The 25,675-nt window shown below is 44.8% G+C and overlaps 2 protein-coding genes across 2 annotated transcripts; both read left to right on the top strand.

The window, feature by feature from the left end:
- Positions 1-11,233: 11,233 nt before the first annotated feature.
- On the top strand, positions 11,234-20,414 carry LOC311316796 (uncharacterized protein). The gene is made up of 12 exons (XM_084447730.1): positions 11,234-11,708; positions 11,893-11,979; positions 12,060-12,290; positions 12,838-12,860; positions 12,934-13,061; positions 13,170-13,675; positions 16,306-16,617; positions 17,729-17,815; positions 17,898-18,128; positions 19,301-19,323; positions 19,397-19,524; positions 19,626-20,414. Exons 1-12 carry the CDS (start codon positions 11,316-11,318, stop codon positions 20,126-20,128), a joined length of 2,652 nt encoding a protein of 883 aa, XP_084303856.1. The 5' UTR covers positions 11,234-11,315; the 3' UTR covers positions 20,129-20,414.
- A 484-nt stretch (positions 20,415-20,898) lies between these two features.
- LOC311316921 (E3 ubiquitin-protein ligase TRIM35-like) lies at positions 20,899-24,116 on the top strand. The gene is made up of 7 exons (XM_084447886.1): positions 20,899-20,949; positions 21,148-21,637; positions 22,060-22,155; positions 22,256-22,486; positions 22,940-22,962; positions 23,078-23,196; positions 23,409-24,116. The coding sequence occupies exons 2-7, from the start codon at positions 21,215-21,217 to the stop codon at positions 23,951-23,953; spliced, it is 1,437 nt and encodes a 478-aa protein (XP_084304012.1). The 5' UTR covers positions 20,899-20,949; positions 21,148-21,214; the 3' UTR covers positions 23,954-24,116.
- Positions 24,117-25,675: the final 1,559 nt, after the last annotated feature.

The raw sequence follows: 25,675 nt of genomic DNA, 5'->3' as shown, positions 1-25,675 counted from the left end.
AATTTCCTAGGGCGCCGAGGCACTAGGGGCGCACAAATCCCCGCTAGCGCCCCCCCCCCCCCCCCCCCGTGAAGGAGGGGGGTTGAGGATGGTGGTAAAAAGCCCTGACTGGGGCCAGTGCTGCCACTGCTGATGGAAGCTTATTCCCGAGGGAGTAATCTGTGTTTCTCTCTGTTTGCCTCGGTCTTTATCATTTGGCCTGTCACCGCCAGGTTTTGGGGTTGTTTGCTCCGCAGCGAAGCTCTGTTATCTGACAGTGGAAGCGATTGAGGGAGGGGGATAAAGATGGCACCGTGACCAAATGATGAACCCTTACCCGGGGGACGCTTAGGGACATGAGGCGCAGCCGAGGATAACACCAAGCACGTAACGTAGTCTGGGCTGAGACTCACGCCAGGGTAGCAGTTATTTTGAGTGCCATAAGATAAATATACTGTACTTACCAACAGTATTATACTATACTATACTATACTGTATGCTCCCCAAGACCCCCCCCCCCCCCACACACACACACACAATGAGGAATTCATATGCGGTAAGCTCTACTCTCGTATTCCTGTTTTGCTGTTCTCTATAAAGACTAGCAGTGCTTAAGTGAATTTAGATAGACATCGATACCGTCATAATAAAATGCCCGTGTCTCACTCCAGCCGATCACCAATCGTCAGCAGACAGACGGGCCTGCGGTCTGAATCGATTGGAAAATAAATGGCCACGGGCAGCACAGACCTCGCCAGAGGGTTAAGTAGAAGAGGCTGGGTCTCCGCACCTCCCTCTAGTAAAGCCTCATCACTCCATTTCATGAAGAAAGATTGAGTACTTATTCGACAGGTGAAAATTAACCAAACATACCCTCTCTCCTCTTCTCTCCTTCCGTCTCCTTCATTTCTCTCTTTTTCAGTATATTCCCCTCCTCTTTCTCTCTCTCTCTCTCTCCCGCCCTCCTTCTCATGGGTGCTGTGAGACAGCTGCGTTTGATTGGCACCGAGGCCCGGACCCTCGTTCCTATGCTCCCCGGTTCCTCGTGAGTCATCAGAGCATGTAAACACTTCAACTCAGCGGGGGGGGGGGGGGGGGGGGCGCCCGCCCCATGCCCTCCAGAGACGCTCTCTGTCAGTCCACAGGCCAAAACCAGCATTAACCACGACACACAGAACGGGCACAAGCTCATCCAGCATCACTCTGACTACTCCAGAGTCATAGTACTGTACAGACACTGTTTGTACTGTAGTGTTTCTGTGTAGGTTTGATGTGGATCACCGGGTATTACAGGGCATTTGGGCGTAAAAGATGTGGGTTATAAAACGGCTTTGGTGAGGCATGGGTGACATAATCTCCAATCTAACAGGATTGCGGCCCACATAATCTCAGTCTAATCCTGTGTATTAAGGACAAAAGTAAACTCTCTTTAAACATGGATTTAAGCATCTCAATGTCCAGAGCTCATTTTGAATGAATATGCATAATTAATGAAGCTTTATTCCCCACCCCAAAATGCATTTGCCCCTTAACTCCTTTGTGTGCTGGAAGTGAATAAAATGTCCATGGCAATATGGATTCTGACTTTTCAATTGATGAAGAGACATAAAGGGTAAAAAAAAAAAAATCCTTGACTGTATCAAGGGATAGAAGTAGGCTACAACTACACAGTTCATGTTATTTCCTCTGAAGCGGACCTTATTTCAGAAAATATCAAGCGCTAATACGAGAGCATGAACATGATTGGTCGCAGTCAGATCAATGCAGGCTGAGTGGTGGCCGAAAGGCAAGTCATAATGAATATGCCACTCAGGGCCTCACACAAAATCGTAATTCCAAAAGAAAAGGTTTCTACAGCATGTGTCACAAACAGGGTGGAGGTGGGATGTGTGTGTGTGGAGCAAATATGAGCTAGCCAGATAACACAAGGGGAGAGGGAAGGGGAGGGGGGGGTGGACAGCCAGACAGAGCGAGCATACCTCCCACCATCCATGTGCGTGTTAAGAGTCACTCTGCTGGCATGCTGATGAGTGAGTGTGGGGCTGAAGGCTCTGCGGTCTCCTCTAATGAGTTTGAGAGGAGGTCCGCTCTGACCTTTACTTCATACACTCATCAGTCAGGGGCCGGGCCAGACTGCAAAACAAAGCCTACCGGACTGGACCACAGACTGTGGACAAATGCAGGGCCTATCAGACAGTCTCTCCCTCTTTCTCTCTCCCCCTCTCTCACTTTCTTTTTCATTCTCACCCTCTGTCATCCTGTCCCTCTTTCTCTCTCTTTCTCACTCTCTTATTCTTTCTGACCCTCTGTCATCCTGTCAGTCTCTCTTTATATTCTAGTTCTTGCTTACTCTCTCTTTCTATTTCTTACTTTCTCTTTACTCTCTCTCTCTCTCTCTCTCTCTCTCAGTATGAGGGAGTGGTGAGCCATGAGAGATTGACAGTTGTGTTGAAGAGGAAAGGATCCACACACTGGATTATAGCTCACAATACCTTATTCGATGAGCAACGTTTAAATTTTTTGCCTGGAGAAGTCTCTGTGTGGTCGAAACATTGCTCATCGATTAAAGTATTGGGAGCTGTAATCCAGTGTGCAGACATCCTTTCCTCCTAGATTCATATTTGTTATCCTGCGCCTGGCATAAAGACAGTTTAGATGTGCACTACTCTAACAGTTGTGTTGAACCACCACCTCCCGCTGCCCCCACTGTCAGTGCTAGCTAATGGAGGGCTCGTCCGAGGACGACCTAGAGAGGGAGACTGTCAGAGCTGTGAACAGTAGGCTATCCAAAGCAAAACGTTTATGAACGCCAGACAGTTATCAACCACTAAACAACAGTTCCTTTGCCAGGCATTACTACGTCTATCCCACTTGACTAACGGACATTTCTGTGACCCTGAGTGTAGAAATTCATTTAAAACTTGTGAGTTATGTCTTTATGTGGCCATATTTGCAAATCTGTAAAATATATGACACGGGACAATGGCTATAATCAATAGTGCTATTATCTATAATGGCGTGGTGGCGGCTAAAAGCGTGGCCAAACACGGAACGGAGTGTGACCTTCACCGTCCGCCCGTGTACGAGGAGCGCACTCCAACAAAACTATTATCCCGGGTCGTTTCCCCCTGGTCACGCCAGCCATACATCATTGTTTATCAAAATCGAAACCTGGGATAGTATATTGAGCCTTGCCTTGCCCGGGCGCACCGCTCTCTCTCTCTCATCGAGATCAATGGCTGATTACAGCGCTTCCAGTTTTAAACACCTCGCTCTCGAGAGCCCCGGTCCGTAGGCTACACCCGCAGTAGCATCGCATTGTCGGTCGATAAAGATGGCAGCCCGATTATGGCGATGGTTAGCCTATAGTGTCGCAGGGAGAAGCCGGAGTTGCTTTTATACGAGCCTATCCGAATGATGTAAGAGGACGGTGTTGTTTTATGGACATGCGGACACTCAGTCTCAAGACCTGGTGTGCACCCCGCTACCGCGCCTGGCATAAACCATCGGTTGCAGTGGATGTTCGTGATGGAGTGTTCCCAAGATTTCAGACCAGCCACTATCTCTCCTTCAACTGGCTTCGTTTGTCTATTAGCAACATTTACTAGACCCACAAACCATCCTTGATTTTTCCTTTACTACTCCTTTAAGCTAGATTCAAATTTGCCACACCAAACAGCTTGTGTCTCAAATCCACTTGAAAAAGGAACGGAAGATAGCCTAAAGAAAGCATACTCTCTGCTTTCCCCACTTGTATTGACTTGCTCCTCTGCTTTTTTATGGCCTTATTACACAATAAACATGCCGAGGCGTTAAAAAATCATTAGGCTTTGCAGTTGACATTTAAAAGCAGCCGTTGCTCGAGTCATTCAGGGACACAACTCCCTCAATAGAAATGTCCGCCTTATGGCCTTAACAAGGTGCTGTAGCCTACCAAACCGTTAGCATCATCATCCGCGCAGCTCTTCAAACTGACGACCCAACTTCGCCCACCATATCCATGGCAACTCGCCTGCGTCTCCCTGCCTTGCAACAGATGAGGCGGGGGAAGATGGAGGCGGCCTAGTTGCCGGAATGAAGGCCCCTCGTTTCATTCTTCCAGTGTAGGCCTAACTCCAGACAGCCAGATATAGGCTACACATAAAGGGGACAGATAACAAGAGCTGCTGAATAGACCAGAGTTCCATGGACATTACTCACAAAGCCTAGCCAGGCAAGGTAAACGAGAACACCCTGGTGATTGGGGTAGGCTACACCTGGCTGCCTACGCCTGCTCACCTATTCACACTTTAGCCTATCCACGACGACACCACGACACCCCCTTGTTGCTCGCTAAAAGGTCTTCTATGTCCTCCTCACAGTATTGGACTATTTTGAAGAATTCTTGGTATTCTTAAAGGGGGGGGGGTGTTCAGAGGGAGAGAGAAGTGGACACTGATGTAACACGTCCAGCCTAAGAGCTCCATGGGGGAACATCACTAATAAAAAGAATATTTAAGCCCAGCAGCGGATAAGCTATTTCACAAGGGACAAAAGGCTGCAGGACAAAACAGCATTATATGGAGCTAGGATGTGATGGGAGATGGGGGTGGGGGGTTGTGGGAGATGAGGTAGGCCTAACTTGTGTGTGCGCGAGTGTGTGATGTTTAACCTGTGTGAACAGAGTGCGTGTGTGTGTTTGTGTGTGAGGTGATTAAAGGATTATATACATTCTCAGCCTCTTGGGCCCTGTCAAGTTGCCATGTTTAATGCAAAAAAGAAAGAAAAAAAGTTATAGAGAGCTCCAGTTTTTTCTCTACAATAATTTCATCAATCGAATCCTCCGTGGTTAGGATTCAAATATGAGGAAATCACACTCACACCATCTACACACTCTCAGACCACACTGTCTACAGTCTCAGATGACCACCTGTTACACACACACAAAGGCGAACACGCCAGGGGCCTTAGAGGTCAATGGGGGATTATATAGCCCCTATACCATCTTCATCTATGCCCCTCCAGCGCAGGAGGGAAGAATCCATCTCACAGGACAGCACTTAATGTCCCCTATCATGTGACAGGGGCCCTTTGGTGCCATAATGGAGGAGTCAGGATATCCATCTTGGCTCCAAGGAGAATCCAGTTATCATGTTATCTGTTCCTTTAGAGCAACAGGATGTACAGAGACTGGCTGTCAGTGTGCACTCACACCTGATTCAAGCCAATACCTGCTGAGAAGGGAAAAGGCTTGTACAAACAAACAAAGCTTTATTTGTATAGCGCATTTCATACACAAGGCAACACAATGCGCTTGTACTGTAGCCTTGTCATCCTCTCCAAGTGTAACAAAAGGCATAGCCTTATTTCAAACATGGACATTAATAGAATAGAATAGAAAGTTTATTTTGCCATGTGTAACAAGTAAAGTTAGTATACAGTATCTTATCAGTTACTAATTCCAGTCGTACTCAGCTAGACATTTAAAGGTTCCCAAACAAGCAATTTACTATAGCCTACAATCTGTTATCTAGCATGTAGCCTACACTTACACACATTGGCGATTTTATAGGGGGGGCAGGGGGGGGCAAGTGCCCCCCGATTGGACAGCCCAACTCTGCTCAGATTCTTAAAAAAAAAAATGTTTTTTTACTAATTAACACAATTATTAAATACATAATTGTGGTTTGTACCAGTTTGTGTAAGATCATCATTAATTTTAAAAGTGTATTTATTACTTAAACTAGGCTACCTTTAAAAATATATATATATTCATAATCCACTAATGGCACAACTCGTCCGTCGAAAAAAATGAGATCTGACTGTACTGCTCAGTGCTCAACAAGCTACAACTAGCCAACTTGCTCACAATGGCGAAAAGAGCTATAAAAACCATTTACCACTTCATAAAATAAAATAAAATCTGGCAATGCTAATGAAGAAGCTACCACTCGAAATGACATCACAGCAGGTGAAATCGAATGCAGAAGTGCTCCAGAGGCTATCAGAGCTAGCACTAGCACTAGCACTAGCACTAGCACTAGCACTAGCACTAGCACTAGCACTAGCACTAGCACTAGCACTAGCACTAGCACTAGCACTAGCACTAGCACTAGCACTAGCAACATCACCATCGGCGAGGAAGCTAGCACCAGCAGGCAGTTGCAGTTTGATGTTGTGATGTTGGGTATGGCCTAGTGCTCGGTCATAAAGTCATATTGACATGCTCGTGGTGTCTAGATGAAGTTTGATGCGTTGTACATATTGAATTGTCATACGGATTTCTTATTAGCATACTGTTCACAACTGGTATTCTTTGTAAATAAATGGGACGAGACGGCAGAACTGTTTTTTTTTTTTTCTCACGTCAAAATGTTGCCCCCCCTACTCTCAGAGGGTAAAATCGCCTATGCTTACACATACGTGTTATTTCTGACAAATGGTGCTCCAGTCTCCTCCGTGAAGCCAAGCTGCCTGTGTGACAGCTGATACAGTGCAATACCTTGCCAGCTGTCTGCCTCGCATCTTCAAATCCGCAGCGCATCAACGATGGCAGTTAAAACGCTGCTTAATTGGCATTTTCAGGCAGAGCAGCAGCACTCGCGGGGAGCGGGAAGCAAGGACACACACACTCACACACACACATGCGCGCTGCCCCTGCCACCCAACCCCTGCGCCCGCCACCCCTCTGTTCTCTCTGGTTTGACTCACCTCCCCAGGCTATGGTCTCTGCTGCTATGCCACTGCAGAGTTGTCAGCTGGCTGTCGACGTCCAAACCCTGATCCCCGTTTCCACAGGCCAGTATGACCTACAGAGCACGTCGGGTGGCCGTGACATTGCTGCGAGCCCACACTTTTCTATATCTGCCTAACAGAAATTGGCCAGGATACTAAGAGTCGGATGATTTTCTCTTAAGTGTCAGCTGGTAATTGATAACTTGCTATATTCTGATCGTTTGCCTGTGAGAGTGGAATATGATATTTTTCTGTGCATTCTTCCCCGATGATAATATAGCATCTTAAGAATAATATCTTAAGTGTAGGACTAAGTTATTCCAATCAGAAAAATGTGGAACGAAAGTGCTTAAGTTTGAGTAGACGTCATCAGATGCAAGTAGGCTATAGGAAATTGGGTTAATGTCTGACTTTTCTATCCTGAGTTTAGGGGATGCAGTCGTTTTCCGACTGCAGGCTGGAGGGTTTGATCAGACTCTCATATTTCTGTGGTTTATGAACACGGGAGCGATTCCATTAGTAACGTCCCCGTTCACCACTTCAGGATGGCAGGGGGAGAGAAAAAAAGATCCATAACACGAAACTCAATTTCAGCAAAACGATTGTGAGCATTTCCCTGTCACCCGACCAGAGTCCTCGTCTGCCTCCCTGTCGCGTTGATATCATGAAGCCCCCCCCCCACACACACCCATCTCTCCCAACTACTAATAAAGATTTGAGCCATTGCACACGAAAAGTCATCTCCCAGAAACAACCCTGGGAGATCACTCTTCCATTCCTCAGCTGGAATTTAAAGGAAAGCTGAGAGAAAATGGAATTAGGGAGCTGCGAGTGGGTATTGCACTGTCCCTGTCAGGTCTGGGTTATTGGATTGATGTTGCTCCGTTAAACCCCATTGGGAAGGGTTGGTGGTCTGTCTGAGGTTGAACAGAGCACACGATAACTCTCTGGGCTCCCTCCCCTGTCCTGGAGTGCGTGTGCGCGTGTGTTTGAGGGGAGAGAGGGGCTGGGAAAGGCCGGGCAACCTTCCAGAGCCTCAAGGAGCAGACTGATCTCAGGGCTTTCCACCAACCACTCCAAATAAAACTGACCTCACCTCCCCAGCAAGCCAGAGGTGTATGTGTGTAACGGGGGGATTGTGTGTGTGAGCAGGGGATATATATATTATGTGTGTGTGCGTCTATGTGCGCATACGCATGCTGTGTGTATGTGCATCAACATATTGTTTGGCTGCCAACACACCTGGCGCGCATCTAAAATGGCTCCCAGGAAAACTCTTCAAAGCTCCTGCCTCCATCTTCTGCAAACTTTTCCCCCATTCCACCCTGTTTTACTTCACTCTGTCTTTTTAATTACCTCTTGAATGTGCTGTCCGTCTTAGATTATTGTTCCTCCTCCATTACAGAATGGAGCAGGATAAAAAAAAAATCAATATGACTGGGAAGAAGGTGCCCACGTTTGGTGAGCAGCTCTGGCCGGTCCCGGTGAAAATGTGCATTTAATCTAATTAAAATGGAGGCCGCAATTCATGTGTGAAAGGAGAAAGGGGGAGCGCTTCCTGTGATGAAATGGATGTGCTCAGGGTTGATTTCCTCTGCGACGACGGTGGCCCTCTTAACCGAGGACGCGGAGGGCACAGGGGTGATTTGTTGATGCATCACAACGTTTCCACAGATTGAATATGGATACAGCCCGGTGTTCGATTCACCCCTCCTCTCTTCTCTTCATCTCTCCTCTGTAGCAATTACGGCTGTGTCTCAACTCTGCAGATATCAATCTCGTATATTGCAGGCTGCAAGGACTCCGACACACGTTAGCCATTTGCACTGCAGTATTCATTGCCACATTTGCAATTATTACCTTTCCTGTACACCTAATGTATATGAAATGATCCCAGACAAATGGTGAGCATCAGTGAGGAGTGTGATGATGCTGTAATGTTGTAGCACGGCATTGTGGGACACTCTGTAGTCAGTCAGCTGTGCCCAGAGACGTCCTGGGAGGCTGGGAGAGTTCCAACTGTCAACACCTGGAGGCAAACAACAACAAACAAAATAAACATATTTATTTGTCACGCAGTGAGAGGCGGCACATCACACGGTGTAGGCGGTGAAACACACACACACACACACACACACAAAATGGCTGGACCATCCACAGATGAAACTTCTCTTCTGCTCTTAACCCATCCTGACATCCTTCCCTCAAGGGCAGCCGGGATCAGACAGTAGGCAGAGTGCATGGGACACGCCCGGGGGCCAACCAAGTGCTCTTGTTCATCTTCGCCAGGGACGGACAGCGTTATCAATCTGCTCTTCTGCATGTTTTTTATATTGGGTTCCTTATGGGGGAAACCCTTGCGAACATGTGAACTCTCCACAGAAAGAAGACCTTGCTGTCAGGCGACAGTACTAGGTACAGCGCCACAGCTCCTCCAGAGCTACGTGGGACCCCCACATAACTGACACACATCTCTCTCTTTCGGCCTCTCTCTCTCTTTACCTCTCTCTCTCTGCCCTCCCTGAGCTCTCCTGAGCAGTGTTCTCCTCTGCACGCCAGCTCCACCCTAACTGTGCAGCACTGCAGAGTAATAGTTTATTGACTTGTTGTAACATATTTGCAAATAGGTTTATATGAGGACAAAATAAATATGACACTGTTGTGCTCTATCGATAGCCAACTTTAGTATGCTCTTGGAGCTACTGTCATCAATATCCTTTATCGCCTCATATTACCCTCACAGCTAGAGACTCCACACTGCAGTAAGAGCACCACATCAATTCAGAGGCAGACATTTTGGGGGAGAGACAGAACCAGTTTCACCATCTCCTCTTATGGATCCCAGAGGGCAGGGGAAACTGGGACTCTGGCTGCTGTCAGAGTGGTGGAGGTGCTGTCTGTAAAGTACCTTGTCAGTGAGGCAGCACAGGCCTGGCTGAGGTTGGTAAAAAAAATAAATAGTGGATGTCAACCTGCCAGAGCTCATTAGAACCTGAGGGATTGACAGTATTCTGCAGCCCCAGAGAGATACCTGGGCTCGACTGGGCTTGGATAGGCTGGGCTTGGATAGGCTGGGTTTGGATAGGCTGGGCTTGGATAGGCTGGGTTTGGATAAGCTGGGCTTGGCAGGGATGAGATGGGCTGGGTTGGGGCTGGGCGAGGAACGGCAGAGTGGAGCTGGGTTCGACTGGACTAGACTGGACTTAATCTTGCATAGCCAGACCTATCTCCACACTTCGTTTATGCTGTGTCAGCGCTGGAGAAAGGTCCGGCTGGACTCATTGCCATTCCGGGGATAGGGGGAACTTTCTTTAAACTAATCACAATATTCTTGAGCGGAGCGGTTGCTACAGTAGGTAGTTGTTTTTTCACATAGTCTGGATTGAATCTGATTGGGCCGGGAATCAGATCAGTCGCTACTGATTGGGTAGTAATATACAAACGACAATGCTTATCCCCAAAACCTACATCCGTTGAGTCATATTAGACTAGACTGGACTAGGATAGACGGGACGGGGTAGGCAGGGGTGGACTTAGCTGCTGGGGAGAGCTGAGCATGGCTGGGCTGGACTAGGAGGAGCTGAGCATAGCTGGACTAGGGACAGATGAGCATGGTTGGGGCTGGACTAGGGACAGCTGAGCATGGCTGGGACTGGACTAGGGAGAGCTGAGCATGGTTGGGGCTGGACTAGGGAGAGCTGAGCATGGTTGGGGCTGGACTAGGGAGAGCTGAGCATGGCTGGGGCTGGACTAGGGAGAGCTGAGCATGGTTGGGGCTGGACTAGGGAGAGCTGAGCATGGTTGGGGCTGGACTAGGGAGAGCTGAGCATGGTTGGGGCTGGACTAGGGAGAGCTGAGCATGGCTGGGGCTGGACTAGGGAGAGCTGAGCATGGTTGGGGCTGGACTAGGGAGAGCTGAGCATGGTTGGGCTGACTAGGCAGGGAAGAGCTACACTGACACTGAGAAGCATACTGATAGTAGAGGGAGACGACATACAATGGCATTTGGGTGAGATATCATAAATGTCTATTAGTGATGGATGGATACATTGTTGCCCAAATTGTTAAGAGCTATTATAGTAAATATAACACATTTTGTCTCACTGAATACGTTTCCTCATTCTAAGTAGTCTAATCCAGCTCTGTGTGTACAACACAGACAGTCATTTCAAATACAGTATATGGGCTTTTTCTGACATCTAGTGGGGAAATTTTTTAAACAAACTGCGCGTGTGTTTGAGGGGAGAGAGGGGCTGGTAAGTCGTTCGTTCAGTTTTCAGGATAGATTTATTTCTTCAAATTCAATGAGTGGAACTTCACTTTAACATAAAAGGGAAACATTTAACACCCTATAATAATATGAAATACATTGCATATTCAGTAAGCTGTAAAATTGATCGTCTAGTGTCATGTGATGTGGGGTTTTAGTTTCATTTCCTGGGAACTAGTGTTCAAAACAACCCAATCACGTGATAACCTCGAAGCGGAATTCATTTGTATTTCCCACTCAGCACTCCAAAACGAGAAGGCGCAGCTCACACAACTCGAGTGTATACCATTCGGATTTATAAGGAAGAAAGTAGCCTGAAGTAGAACAGTTCAGTCTGAGAGTGTGAGGAGGAATGGCCACTATCTCTCTCCTGGAGGAGCACCTCACTTGTCCCATATGCTGTGACATCTACAAGAACCCTGTGGTTCTCCAGTGTAGCCACAGCTTCTGTGGTGAGTGCCTGCAGCAATACTGGGAGAACACGGAGAACGTGATCTGTCCCAAATGTAGGAAGGAGTGCTCCATTCAGGAGCCCAGGGAGAGCCTGGCCTTGAAGGGACTCTGTGAATCCATACAGAGAAAGGGTGAAGGTACTGGACCTCGGGACATCTGCCAGATACATGGAGAGAAACTCAAACTCTTCTGTTTCGACGACAAACAGGCCATTTGTGTTGTCTGTAACACGTCAAAGAAACATAAGGGTCACGAATGCAATCCCATTGAAGAGGCTGTGACTGAACTGAGGGTGAGACGGTTTTTGACTGTTATACTAGACTTCTAATTCAACATGTTTTGTGACTTGGTAAAAGATGTATTTGCTGTAGTTATTGCGTTGACACTGCGGTACCTGACTCAGCCTACTGTCGTTGGTGTTAAGCAAAACCAAATATTTGACGGGTCAATATTTAACACTCACATTTCCACCCTAGAGTCGACTTAAGTCTCCTCTGCAGACAAGAATGACAAACATGAATGCAACCAAGATGAAGCATCAAAAGTGGACAGAACATATACAGGTAGACATTATTATTGCGCAATTGCAATAAAGAAACGATTATTTTAGCTACATTCAATATTGAGGTAATTTTTGCTGTAGGCTCAGGCCCAAAGAGGAGAGGAGCAGATAAAAACAGTGTTCCTGAGCCTTCGCCAGTTTCTGGAGGAAGAAGAATCTGCCAGGATAGCTGCACTAAGAGAGGAAGAAACACACAAATGCAGAGTTCTAAGGGACAAAACTGACGCTTTGACTAAGAATATATCTGAGCTTTCAGAAACTATTGGAGAAATCAATAAGGAGATGGAAGTTGATGATGTAACATTCTTACAGGTAAGATTCAAGATTCCTTTATTTGTCACATGTAGGCTAATGTACAGTGAACAGTCACAGTGAAATGTTGCTGCCGGCTCCAAGATTATGCTCATTTACAGATAAGCTCCAATATTCATGGGTTATGTACAGTGCATGCTATAGCTATAATAAATAGTACCGCGGGAAGGGGGGTATCATTTGCACGTGGTTATGTTATATACACTACATATTCTGATCCTGTATAGTGGTATTATACTTTAGTGGTATTGTAGAGTCATTCAGGTGCTGGATGGCCTGTGGAAAGAAGCCCTTCCTGAGTCTCTGTGTTCGCCATATGAGTGCGGTATCTTTTCCCTGACGTAGCGGAGAGAACAGTCCATTGCCTGTGTCGCTGGGGTCTTTCAGGATTTGTATTTCAAATCGATGCAATTGTGTGCAAACAGGCTACGGTTCCAAACGCTGAAGCATACTTGAGTTAATTTGTAGTTAAGCAGCAACAGGCCTCAAATCTACCAAACATTTGATCTCATTGTCACCTGATTTAATTAATCTGTTTATTTTACAGACCTATAAGGACATACTTGACAGGTGAGTCCTGTTTCATATCTGTTGATTTCCATGACATCGTTGGCTGCATCACTAATGTTAATCATTACCACAGAGTGGAGAGCACACCTCAGAGCCCAGTGGATACTACGATGGCCCCAGCAATGTTGATTGACATAGCAAAACACGTTGGATCTCTGAAGTTCAAAGTCTGGGTGAAGATGGCGGCAAATCTTGAAAACAGTAAGTGTTGTTTCATCATAGAGACATGAACCATTATACAATATACACAACTAAGGTTGTATAATGTATATTGATGCACAGTACCTCTACACTTTCCCCTTCCCAAAGATCCAGTCACCGTGGATCCAAACACAGCATGCCCAAAGCTCCTCGTCACCGATGACCTCACCAGTGTGACATACCGTGAGGAGAAGCAGGCAGTCCCTGACAATCCAGAGAGGTTCCAGATTGGAGTGCTGGGATCGGAGGGCTACAGAAAAGGATGCCATTATTGGGATGTGGATGTTAAAGACAGTGACCACTGGACGCTGGGAGTGGTCAGTGAGTCCATCAAGCGCAACAAACTACTGAAATTTGACCCTAAAGCTGGATTGTGGAGCATAAGGCACATTAGTGGGAAATACTGGGCAGGTGTGAATCCACGGAAAGAGATACACGTAAACGAGAGTCTACAAGTGGTCAGAGTAAAGCTGAACTACACAAAGGGGGAGTTGAAGTTCATTAATCATTCCACCAACACAGAATTGTACACTTTTAATGACAAGTTCACTGACAAGGTCTACCCCTACTTCAACAGTAGCTGTCTTAATCACCCGCTGCAGCTTTGTGCAATTAGACCTCACTTTTAAAAGGATTCAGTAACTCACTTTTGATATGAAATATATGGAGTATGTTGCAAATCATTAATACAGTTAAGTCCATAAATATTTGGACATTGATATAATTTTCATCATTTTGGCCCTGTAAAACTACAATGGATTTGAAATAAAAGACATCTTGATTGTTTCAAGTGCAGACTCTTAGTTTTAATTTTATTTACATCCAAATCAGGCGAATGGTGTAGGAATTACAAACAATTGTATACCCCGCCCCCCTACTTTTTAAGGGACCAAAATTATTTAGACAGTTGGCTGCTCAGCTGGTACATGGCATGTGTGTTATTCCCTATTTTTTTTAATTTACAAGGAGCAGATCAAGGGTCTAGAGTTCATTTCAAGTGTGGTACTTGCATTTGGAATCTGTTGCTGTCAACTCTCCTTATGAAATCCAAAGAGCTGTCACTATCAGAGAAGCAAGCCATCATTAGGCTGAAAAATCTAAACTAACCCATCAGAGAGATAGCAAAAACATTAGGTGTGCCCAAACCAACTGTTTGGTACATCCTTAAAAAGAAAGCACAGTGGTGAGCTCAGCAACACCAAAAGATCCAGAAGACCACAGAAAACAACTGAGGTGGATGACATAATAATTTCCCTGGTGAAGAAAGACCCTTTCACAACAGTTGGCCAGATCAAGAATACCCTCAAAAAAAGGTTTGATGTATACCTGCATTTAAGTGTGTGTGTGAGGGCTGGGCTGGGCTGTGATGCAGCTGGACAAGAGAGCTACACTGATATTTTGAGAAATAAGAATAAGCATGGATCACACTGCCTGACACATTCAGACAGTAAAGGGAGAATACTTGATATTACAATAGCATTTGTAGATGTCTCGGTGTCTGTTACTGAATGATTAATAAATTGTTGACCAAATAGTGAAGATCTTATGGTAAATATAAAAACGCATATCACCGTAGCATATGTTGTCAGTAGTGGCCGTGTTTGTCTCTATATAGCAGGGGTGCCCACACTTTTTGGGCGGTGAGCTACTTTTAAAATGACCAGCTCATCAAGATCTACCACCCAAACCCCGCCCCCCGGCGGGCCCCCGCCTCACACCCCCGGAACCCCCGCCCTTCTGTCACTTGTAACTTAACATTGGCTAGGTTTTAATTCATGTGTCATCAAAGTCATATCTTAAAAGAAAAAATAATCCCATACTGAAAATAACATTAATTAACACCTCTTGTGGTGCCAACAAAGAAATGCAGGTAGGGAGGGAGTGATAACCGGTCAAACGCTATTCTAGGTGCGCTGGCCTACAGCCATGCACAAAAAAACACTGCCTCTTGTGGTAGCAACATAGAACTGCAGGTCAACAACCCGACGGAGGGAGGGAGGGAGTGACAACTGGATATTTGCCATCTTTGGTGCGTCCACGCACAAAAATAATAACATACAACCGAAATAACAACATACGGCTACTGTTTCAAAATCAATTATTATTAATTATTAATCAAGCTACCAATTACTTCACACTGGAAGTGGAACGTTAACTTTGTTGTATATATGCCTTGCACAATCTTAACAGGTAACAATCAACTAGTGGTCAGAACAGAGTGTCTTTAGCCTGCTTGCATGACTCAATCACAGCACAATACACTCTGCTGACTTGCACTGAATGGATCAGTCAGGGTTGCAGAATTCGGGCTTTTTTGAGTTTCTGATTGATTTTGCTGGGCTACTATCAGCTGTCAGCTACACATACAAGACTAAACAATGATGAAATCAGCCCACACATGATTAAATCATTAAAACGCTCAGCTAAACTGCAGGTCACCCTTGTAGTCTACAAAGTAGCAGGAGGAAAGAGTTGCTCATTTGGACAAAAAGAGAGGTGATGAGACTGCTTATCTCTGCACACGCAACTTCAACACGCATCATCAAGTCGCCTTTTAATGGCTTTTCTTTTGAATGGCTGGAGATCTACCAGCATAGAGATCTACCAACATAGAGATCTACCAGCATAACCTCTGAGATGTAGGCTACTGGTCGATCGACGTATTGGGCACTTCTGCTATATAGGCTATACAGTCATTAAAAAAACATGATCTTTCTCTGACATCTAGTGGTGACATTTTTCCTACAACAAACTTGCTATAATTCATACGGGCATTACATTTTCAGGATGCTTTTTTTAAATGGAATTAGAACCTGACAAATGAATAAAAAAACATACAATTATATATTTAAAAAACAACATAGTACAACATTTCATATAAGCTAAGTTGGCAAATGGCCGCATGATCCGAGTCGCACTCGGTAGTGTCATGATGATAAGCCAAAAAAAAAAGAAAAAGACGATGAGCCATAGTTTCGTTTCCTAGGAAGACCTTCAATCACGTGATTTCTAGATGACGTCGGCAGTTTAGTTTCTTTCGCAACATTGCAACACAGAAATGTAGCCTACACTTAGAGAGGTAGCCACAACGGTTTACCATTTGGATTGATAAGGAAGAAAGTAGCCTGAAGTAGAATAGTTCAGTCTGAGAGTGTGAGGAGGAATGGCCACTATCTCTCTCCTGGAGGAGCACCTCACTTGTCCCATATGCTGTGACATCTACAAGAACCCTGTGGTTCTCCAGTGTAGCCACAGCTTCTGTGGTGAGTGCCTGCGGCAATACTGGGAAAACACGGAGAACTTGATCTGTCCCAAATGTAGGAAAGCGTGCTCCATTCAGGAGCCCAGGGAGAGCCTGGCCTTGAAGGGACTCTGTGAATCCATACAGAGAAAGGGTGAAGGTACTGGACCTCGGGACATCTGCCAGATACACGGAGAGAAACTCAAACTCTTCTGTTTCGACGACAAACAGGCCATTTGTGTTGTCTGTAACACGTCAAAGAAACATAAGGGTCACGAATGCAATCCCATTGAAGAGGCTGCAACTGAACTGAGGGTGAGACGGTTTTTGACAGTTAAACTGGACTTCTAATTCAACATGTTTTGTGACTTGGTAAAAGATGTCTTGTATTGGGTTGATGGTGACAGTAGCCTACTGCACCTGACGTAGCCTAACTGTCATTTGTGGGGAGACACTACAGGCAAAATAGATTTTCTTCTTCCACTCATCAATTTTCAAAATGTTCGTAATTCTTCTAGGCTACTATGTATACTATCATTATATTAACACTCAAATCCCAGACTTCTACCAATTTAATCTTCACAGTAAGTGAAATAATTGTTGTTTTAGACTGGTTAATAACCTTCAATGTGACAGCAACTGAAAATAAATGTGTAATGTGTTAAAGTGTGTACTGAGACATGAGAGATGCAGTTGAAATTGATTCTTGCATCACAAACAGTAAGCATTATCTGTGAAATAAATATATGACTTCATATAGCCTAATGACATTTTTCGATACCTGACATAGTAGACCTGCTATCTCAACTCACAAGGCAGGTGCATTCACTAAACTTTACATACTGATTCTCAGATGTATTTTGCAGGTATTTATAGAAAGCGCATTGTGTTGCCTCTGGGTATGAAATGCGCTATATAAATAAAGCTTTGATGATTGATTGAGAATGAATAGTGAATATCTTGTTGTCCTTTCATTTTGGTTTGCTTTTTCTGTCTAAAAATATGCCCAAATGCATTCTTAATACTGTAGGTGTATGCAGTAGGCCCTAGTCTATGCTTTTTTCATTTTAAAGACGAAATAAGCTTGTATTCACAAACCCTTCTGTAAAAACTTTTGTATCTAGTATATTGTCAAAACAAATGTAAAACGTTAAGCCTTACTTTATCCATTGTTTAGATAGTTACCGAAATAAATGAAAACTGAAATAGGTCTATATGCAAATTGACGCCTATTTTATGAGATTATTTATGACAAAGTGTAAAACAAAAATATTTCTATCTATGTGAGAATTAAACTGAAATTATAAATTCCAATATATAAATTAATGAGGATATCTTTAAAGGGGAAAAAATCCTATTCACCTGTAGTGTCTCCCCCAACACATTTTTGACAGGTTAATATTTAACACTTCCCTTTCTACTCTAGAGTCAACTTGTGTCTCCTCTGCAGATGAGAATTATAAACTTGAATGCAGCCAAGATGGAGCATCAAAAGTGTACAGAACATATACAGGTAGCCTAGTTATTATTACACAATTCCAATAAAGAAAATATTATTTCAGCTACATTTAATATTGAGGTAATTTTTGCTGTAGGCTCAGGCCCAAAGAGGAGAGGAGCAGATAAGAACAGTGTTCCTGAGCCTTCGCCAGTTTCTGGAGGAAGAAGAATCTGCCAGGATAGCTGCACTAAGAGAGGAAGAAACACACAAATGCAGAGTTCTAAGGGACAAAACTGACGCTTTGACTAATAATATATCTGAGCTTTCAGAAACTATTGGAGAAATCAATAAGGAGGTGGAAGTTGATGATGTAACATTCTTACAGGTAAGGTTCAAGATTCCTGTATTTGTCACATGTAATGTACAGTTAACAGTCACAGTGAAATGTTGCTGCCGGCTCCAAGATGCTCCAAGATTTACAGATAAGTTCCAATATTCATGGGTTATGTACAGTGCATGCTATAGCTATAATAAATAGTCTCAGGGGAAGGGGGGTATTGACATTGATGCTGTAACATTCTTACAGGTAGCATGTTCTACCATTTAAAAAAAAAAAAAAAAAGATATTGAGAGGATATCTTGTTCACTTGTTTTGCAAATCGATGCAAATGTGTGAGTGTAACTGAATGAAATGGAGTCATTGTGAGTCCTGAGTGAGCTGGTGGCAAGTTGCTGGTTAAACTCTCTCCCCGAGTATGAATACTGTCCACCCACACCGATGAAAAGCTAGCTTTTCATCAGCATAGCTGGTTAAAACTGTGTCTGTCCTGTGGAAGACCAATCACACCCTGGGCATGCCCAAACATATGGGCTAAGAGCAAGTGTACAGTTCAAAACATTGAAACATACTTGCGTTCATTTGTAGTTAAAGGGATAGATCCACATTTTGGACATAGTACCTGGCCATTATGTTGTTGATCCATGGAGACCTTTTTTCAGCTGATTCCATGCTGTCCTTCTCTGTTGGCATACACATTATGCTAATGCTTAGCGCAAACCAATGGTAATGGAATACAGTTCCAAACTCATTTAAACACTCCACAATGCCCCCAAAGCAAATAAAATATGACATAATTTCCGAAGGCAAGCTATCATTGAATCCTTTACTTTGTGCAGACCAACAAGTTGTAATGGGCGCTGTACTTCCACAGTGAACATAGATCCACACAAAGTAAAGGATTCTACAATAGTTTGACTTTTTAAAATGATGGTATAAACACTGTAATTAACTCTGAAAATACTTATTGTATTAAATTTGCTTTGGGTGCACTGTGGAGTGTTTAAATGAGTTTGGTAGTGGATGCTAGCTGGTGACCATTGGTTGCATTAGTATAATGCATATGCCCATAGAGAAGGACAGCATGGACATAACTGAACAGGGTCTCCATGGATCAACATAATAGCCACTATGTCCTAAATTCTGAACTACCCCTTTAAGCAGCAGCAGGCCTTTAATCTACAGTACCATGATCTCATTATCACATGTTCATTTTACAGACCTATAAGGACATACTTGACAGGTGAGTCCTGTTTCATATCTGTTGATTTCCACGACATTGTTGGCTGCATCACTAATGTTAATCATTACCACAGAGTGGAGAGCACACCTCAGAGCCCAGTGGATACTACGATGGCCCCAGGAATGTTGATTGACCTAGCAAAACACGTTGGATCTCTGAAGTTCAAAGTCTGTGCGAAGATGACTGCAAATCTTGAAAACAGTAAGTGGTGTTTCCTCATAGAGATGACATGAACCACTATACAATATACACAACTGAAGTTACAAAAAGTACAGTACTTCTGCACTCTCCCCTTTTCAAAGATCCAGTCACCATGGATCCGAACACAGCGTGCCCAAAGCTCTTAGTCACCGATGACTTCACCACTGCAACATACTGTGAGGAGAGCCAGGGGGTTCCTGACAATCCTGAGAGGTTGATTATAGGGGTCCTGGGATCTGAGGGCTACAGTCAAGGATGCCATTACTGGGATGTGGACGTTGGAGACAGTGACAACTGGACCCTCGGAGTGGTCAAAGAGTCCATTGTACGCAAAAGGGCACCAAAAATGGATCCTCAGAGTGGACTGTGGAGTGTCAGGTACATCAGTGGGAAATACAGAGTCGGTGTGAAATCACGCAAGGAGATACATGTACTTGAAAGACCACAAGTGGTCAGAGTTCATCTGGACTTTGACAACGGGGAAGTAAAGTTCTTTGACCCCATGAACAACACAGAACTGTACACTTTTAATGTCAAGTTCAAAGAAAAGGTGTACCCCTACTTCAACAGCAGTTGTCTTAATAGCCCACTGCAGCTTTGTTAATTAGACCTCACCTTTAAATATCAGACTTATTTTTGAGCTGTAGTATGTTGCAAATCGTTGATAAGGAAATGACACTTACTGTATACCAGCAAATCAATGATTAGTTTTATACATTAATGTCACATTGATCCACACGTTAAAAAGGTTCACATGGTAATCTGTTTTATCTATATTTGATTTATCATTGTTCACAGTGTGAGGAATGCCTGAATAATAAATAAATAATACATGTTAATTAAATTTGCAATTTATGATGTTCTTTTATTTGGCATTGGTTACCCCCAGACATTCCCAATAAAATGTAACTTTAAAATCAAGGTTGGCTCAGAATTGTGACAAAAACGAGCAGTTTAATTACATGCACTACCACTAGGTGGGGATAGCCCATTCAAATCTGTTGTACATTTGTCAGTGACTAACCCAAGATAAATTCAAACATGAATAGATTATAATTCTAAATTTAGCACAATCAGCATCAACTGAGATGTATTTAGACCTTAGTTTTGAAGCATCTTCAATATGTTTGCAAGCATTAGTAGATCACTGACACTGAAGTGTCACAGCTAATAACACATATCACCATTTGAATCAAGAATGTAGCTGAGTATTGCAAAAATGGTTAAATGTTTCTGTGAAGAATCACAGGTGAAGAGAGACGTAGGACCCTACAGGCCATGAACCTGTTTAAGACCTGACGAGTTAAAAAGCTACCAGCTTGGCTCCGCCCCATATCGATGATGACACCATAACAGGAAGCAGGAAGTCTAAACAGTTCAGTGTCGTAGCTACTAGCTTGTCCTGTAGCTGTGCTTCAGTATCAGGTGAGTTTCACTGTAATTGTTCCATCACAGAATGTAAGCTATCATGTATTTCCTTGTTGATAAGGTTTGGAATGTTAAGTTTGGAATGTTGTTGCACACAGACAGCAACGAGGAAGATAAATACCATAGCTTTCAGAGACTAGTTAGCTAGTGAGAGACTGTGGGCATAAACATTTCTCTGTCTAACGCCTCCTCCAGCTCCACTCGTGCCTTTGACCTACAGTACATTCCCTCACAGAGAAGTTGTCGGTTTTCCAACAAAGCAATGGCCGCCAGACTCGCTCTCCCAGAGGTGGACCTCTCCTGCCCCATTTGCTGTGACATCTTCCGGGATCCCGTGGTCCTCAAGTGCACCCACAGCTTCTGCGCCTCCTGCCTGCACCAATACTGGTCTGGCCGGGGGTCCGGCCGGGACTGCCCCCTCTGCAGGAGAGAGTCTGCGGACGAGCCCGTGGCCAGTCTCACCCTGAAGAACCTCTGTGACTCGTACATCCAGGAGAGCGAGGCCCTGCTGGAGCCCGCGGGTGGGCTGTACTGCGAGCCGGGGGAGCTGTGCAGTCTGCATGGGGAGAAGCTGAAGCTCTTCTGTCTGCAGGACCGAGAGCCCATCTGTGTGGTGTGCCACACATCCAGAAAACACAAACAGCACGACTGCTGCCCCGTGGGCGAGGCCATAGTCGACATGAAGGTAGAGGAAAACTGAAAGCGGCTCAGGTCACTGAAGAGCAGTGTAAAGTATGCATGTGGAACTTAGTAGGGGTAACAGACACTCTCATTAGCAGTGCCTGGCCATCAGCTGCTATTGAACACTGCAGAAGTCCCTTAGCACAGTACAGTACAGAGACGGTAGAAGTGACGCGTGTTCCCATTTTGGACTTGCAAAATTCCCATTTTGGATTTGCAATTCATGTGACATTCTGTTTACTTTTATAGAAGAGAGATGAGCAATTTGTATACTCCACCCATAGAGGTGGCTTCTCAAGTTAAGTTAACTCTTTTCATAATATGAATTGCGATGGGAATTTTTCTCCTGGAGATTATTTTTTTGAAAGTTTTATCTGTGTCTCAGGCCCTCAGCATCTAAATTCTAGTTGCTTATTTTGTTTGCAGGAGGAGATGAAGTCTGCTCTCACCTCTTTACAAGAGAAGAGGGAGATTTTTGACAAGATGAGGCAAAACTACGAGAACACAGTGATCCACAATCAGGTAGCGATCATGTTGGTTGGTACGTCACAGTATTAAAACCGCATACCGTATGCGTTGTCCTCACATGAGCAAACATTATTGACGAGGACCTAATTTTCAGGTCCAGGCCCGGTTTGTGGAGGGGCGAATCCATGAGGAGTTCGAGCAGCTCCACCAGTTTCTCAGAGCAGAGGAGGAAGCGAGGATGGTGGCCCTGAAGGAGGAGGAGGACAGCAAGAGGCAGAGAATGAGGCAGAATATGGAGGAGATGAACAGGAACATAACCTCCCTCTCTGACACCATCAGAGCCATGGAGGAGGAGATGGCCTTGGAGGATATCTCTCTTCTGCATGTAAGCTTGTCCTCATGTGTATCATCAACATACATGGTATCCTACCAGTACTACATAGAACATTTTTGGATGAATATATTTAGATTGACATTTTTATTTGGCCAAGTAGGCTTGTGCATACAAGTAATTGTATAGGTCTGTTGGTGCAATGGACATACAGTAGTGCTATTACTGTAGTACTGCTAGTAGGCTACTGTAGTGCAAGAACAAAGGTCAGTATAAAATACAATAACAAAGTAATAAAATACAATATACAGTACAGTCTACAAAAATGTACTGAATAGGCAAACAGTGCAAGAACAAGACAGGAGTAACATACAATAACAAAGTGATACAATGCAATATACAATGGAAAAATAAAACCTAGACAGTGTCAGTGGGGGTTCCGGGTCTTGTCGATGAGGCCTTCTGCAAGGAATGCCATAGTGCAATGAATTTCATTTTGTTTTTCAGAATTACAAGAAGACCATGTCAAGGTACGCATTTCTCCCTTGTCTCATTTTGCAATTACTGACACTGGTCCTACAGTATATGCCAAAGGCCTACTGAACAAATTATCTTCTTAATGAAGTCCTTTACTTTCTGTTGCAGTGCTCAATGTTCACTTCAGGACCCTGTCATGGTCTCAGGAGCGCTCATAGATGTGGCCAAGTACCTGGGCTCTCTGAAGTACACCGTGTGGGACAGGATGCGAGGGATCATCAAATACAGTAAGCCTGTAGGACTGAGATACAGTAAAACTGTTGAGTATGCAGACCAAACATTACCCCAGTACAGCAGACCAGTACAGCTATCACATAATCCAATGGTATCACAGATGTTACTGTATAATTTACTTTAATGTATAATAACTATAATTTACTTGAATTACTTAAATTTCCCCACAGGGATTATTAAAGTATCTATCTATCTCTGCCCTCAGCCCCAGTGTTTCTGGACCCCAACACGGCAGCCCCCTGGCTCCTCCTATCTGATGACCTCACCAGTGTGAGAGACAGCGACGACAAGCAGAAGCTTCCAGAAAACCCTGAGAGATTCGACCCAGACACCGGCGTCCTGGGCTACGAGGGTTTCGCCTCGGGAAAGCACTCCTGGGACGTGGAGGTTGGGGAGAACACTGCCTGGGTCCTGGGCGTGGCCAAAGAGTCTGTCCAGAGGAAGGAGAAAGTCTCCTCAGTGCTCAAGAATGGCTACTTGTCTGTGTACTTTTACCACAAGATGTACTTCGCAGGAACGTCCCCTCTGACACGGCTCAATCTGAAGAAGAGGCCTCAGAGAATCAGGGTGCAGGTGGACTGTGAGAGGGGGAGAGTGTCTTTCCTTGACCCATTAGACAACACCAGCATCTATACATTCAAGCACACATTTTCTGAGAAGGTCTTCCCCTATTTCTGGGTCGGATGTAAAGAGTGTCCTTTGAGGATTGAGCCACTAGAGGTCTCTGTAAAAGTTATGGATTATATTTGAGAATGCCCAATTATCATAGGCTACTCCATGTTTCTTTGTTATGTCTTTGGCTAATTAATAATCAAATAAAAACACTCGTAATCACAATCTCAGTAATCAAATTTTTACTTGGGCTACTAATTCTGTTATTCCGTTGCATGAACGCCACGACACTTTAAATAGGCTGTTTGAGTTTCTGATGTTAACAGTTAACATTTTCACTAATCACGTTTTGTAAGAATACTATGAATAAAGTCGGACAGTGTCAACTATAAACTGGCTTATGCATTTTGCTTTAATTGATATCACAAATATTTTTGTTATCGAGACAGTTGGTAGGCATAGGCTAAACTACTCCTGCGCTTTGAGTATCATTTCCGATTTCCAAAACCACGAGGACCCTTACTTTCAGGAAAAAAAAGTCTTAGCTAATGCTGCTCCGCTGAGCAATGCAATTATTCAGAGAATCCAAAAGAAAGACAAAACTTGCAGGGATCGACTTTCGGAGAACAATAACCTGTTTCATAGCCTTGGCCTATAGGCTACCGTTAATTTAGAACTGAATAGGTACCTACTCGGGACAGGACAAACGTCGAAAAGGAACTCGACACATGCGAAGTGGGCCTTCAGAGGAAGTAAGGACATGTATGGATTTCCATATTAGTAGCCTAAACTAAAGCAGACCATCTGTAGGCCTATATGAAGCACAACAGTGTTGTGTAATTACTGCCACCCACCAAATTACTGTTTTCATAAATATGAGGCGCCGCAATGTTACCTGATTGTTTTTCGGACACGTGATCCAGACAGCACAATTGGAATTTGTCATTGCTAAATAACTATTCCCCTATAGGATATTGAAGATGTCATCAAGCAAGGTGAGAAAGAGAAAGAGTCAGACTTCAGCCACAAATGCTCCCTCAAAGTCGGCCAAAAATGCACAATTAAAGTCATCCAAGGTGAGCCTCTTGACGCCCTCTCTTCTGCTCCTGGAGATCCCCGTTGACACCAACACCACTCTTCCAGTGTGGGATGGTGTGCGTTCTCAACAGGTGGACATCGCCTGGACTGTGACGCCTTACAGTATGAATGTCTGCTTCACTCCCCTCCCCTCCAAGCCAGAGGACGATCCAAGCCCCAGCCAAAGCGGCATCGCTTCCAGTGTCGCCCAACCCCAGCCTCAAGTTCTCATCCAGCCCCAAATAATCATCCAGCCTCTACCTCAACAAGCAGGCTCAGACCCAGTCCAAAACCGCAGTGTCCTCCTCACTTTCCCCCAAAGCAGCCCCCAGCCTTGCCCCACCAACAGCATCGCCCCCAGACCCGTCAAATGCACCTCGCTCATCCTGCCCCTGCCTCTTATCATCACCCAGCCCCAGCCGGCCCACCAGTCCAGATGGACCACAGCCCCTCATCAGTCGCAGGTCACTCCCCCTTCCCCGCCTCTCGTCCCCCTCCAGCCTCCCTCCTGCGGTCCCTTCCACACCGTGTTCTCACGCAGCTCCCTGATCTGCGACCGCTTCCTGGCGGGCGTCTGTCGGGCGGGGAGCAGGTGCGAGCTGCACCACACACCCTTCCCGTACCACTGGCAGCGGTGGAGCGTGACCTCCACCAAGTGGGTGGACCTGCCCCCTCGCGCCCAGCTACGGCTGGAGAGGCTGTACTGTGACGTCGACACAGAGGAGGTCACCTTGCAGGAAGGGTGAGTGGAGAGTGGCTACAACACACTGTTGAAATCAGTGA

The sequence above is a fragment of the Borostomias antarcticus genome (assembly GCF_949987555.1).
Source record: "Borostomias antarcticus genome assembly, chromosome: 13".
NCBI lineage: Eukaryota > Metazoa > Chordata > Actinopteri > Stomiiformes > Stomiidae > Borostomias > Borostomias antarcticus.
This window is presented reverse-complemented; position numbering and strand designations above follow the sequence as displayed.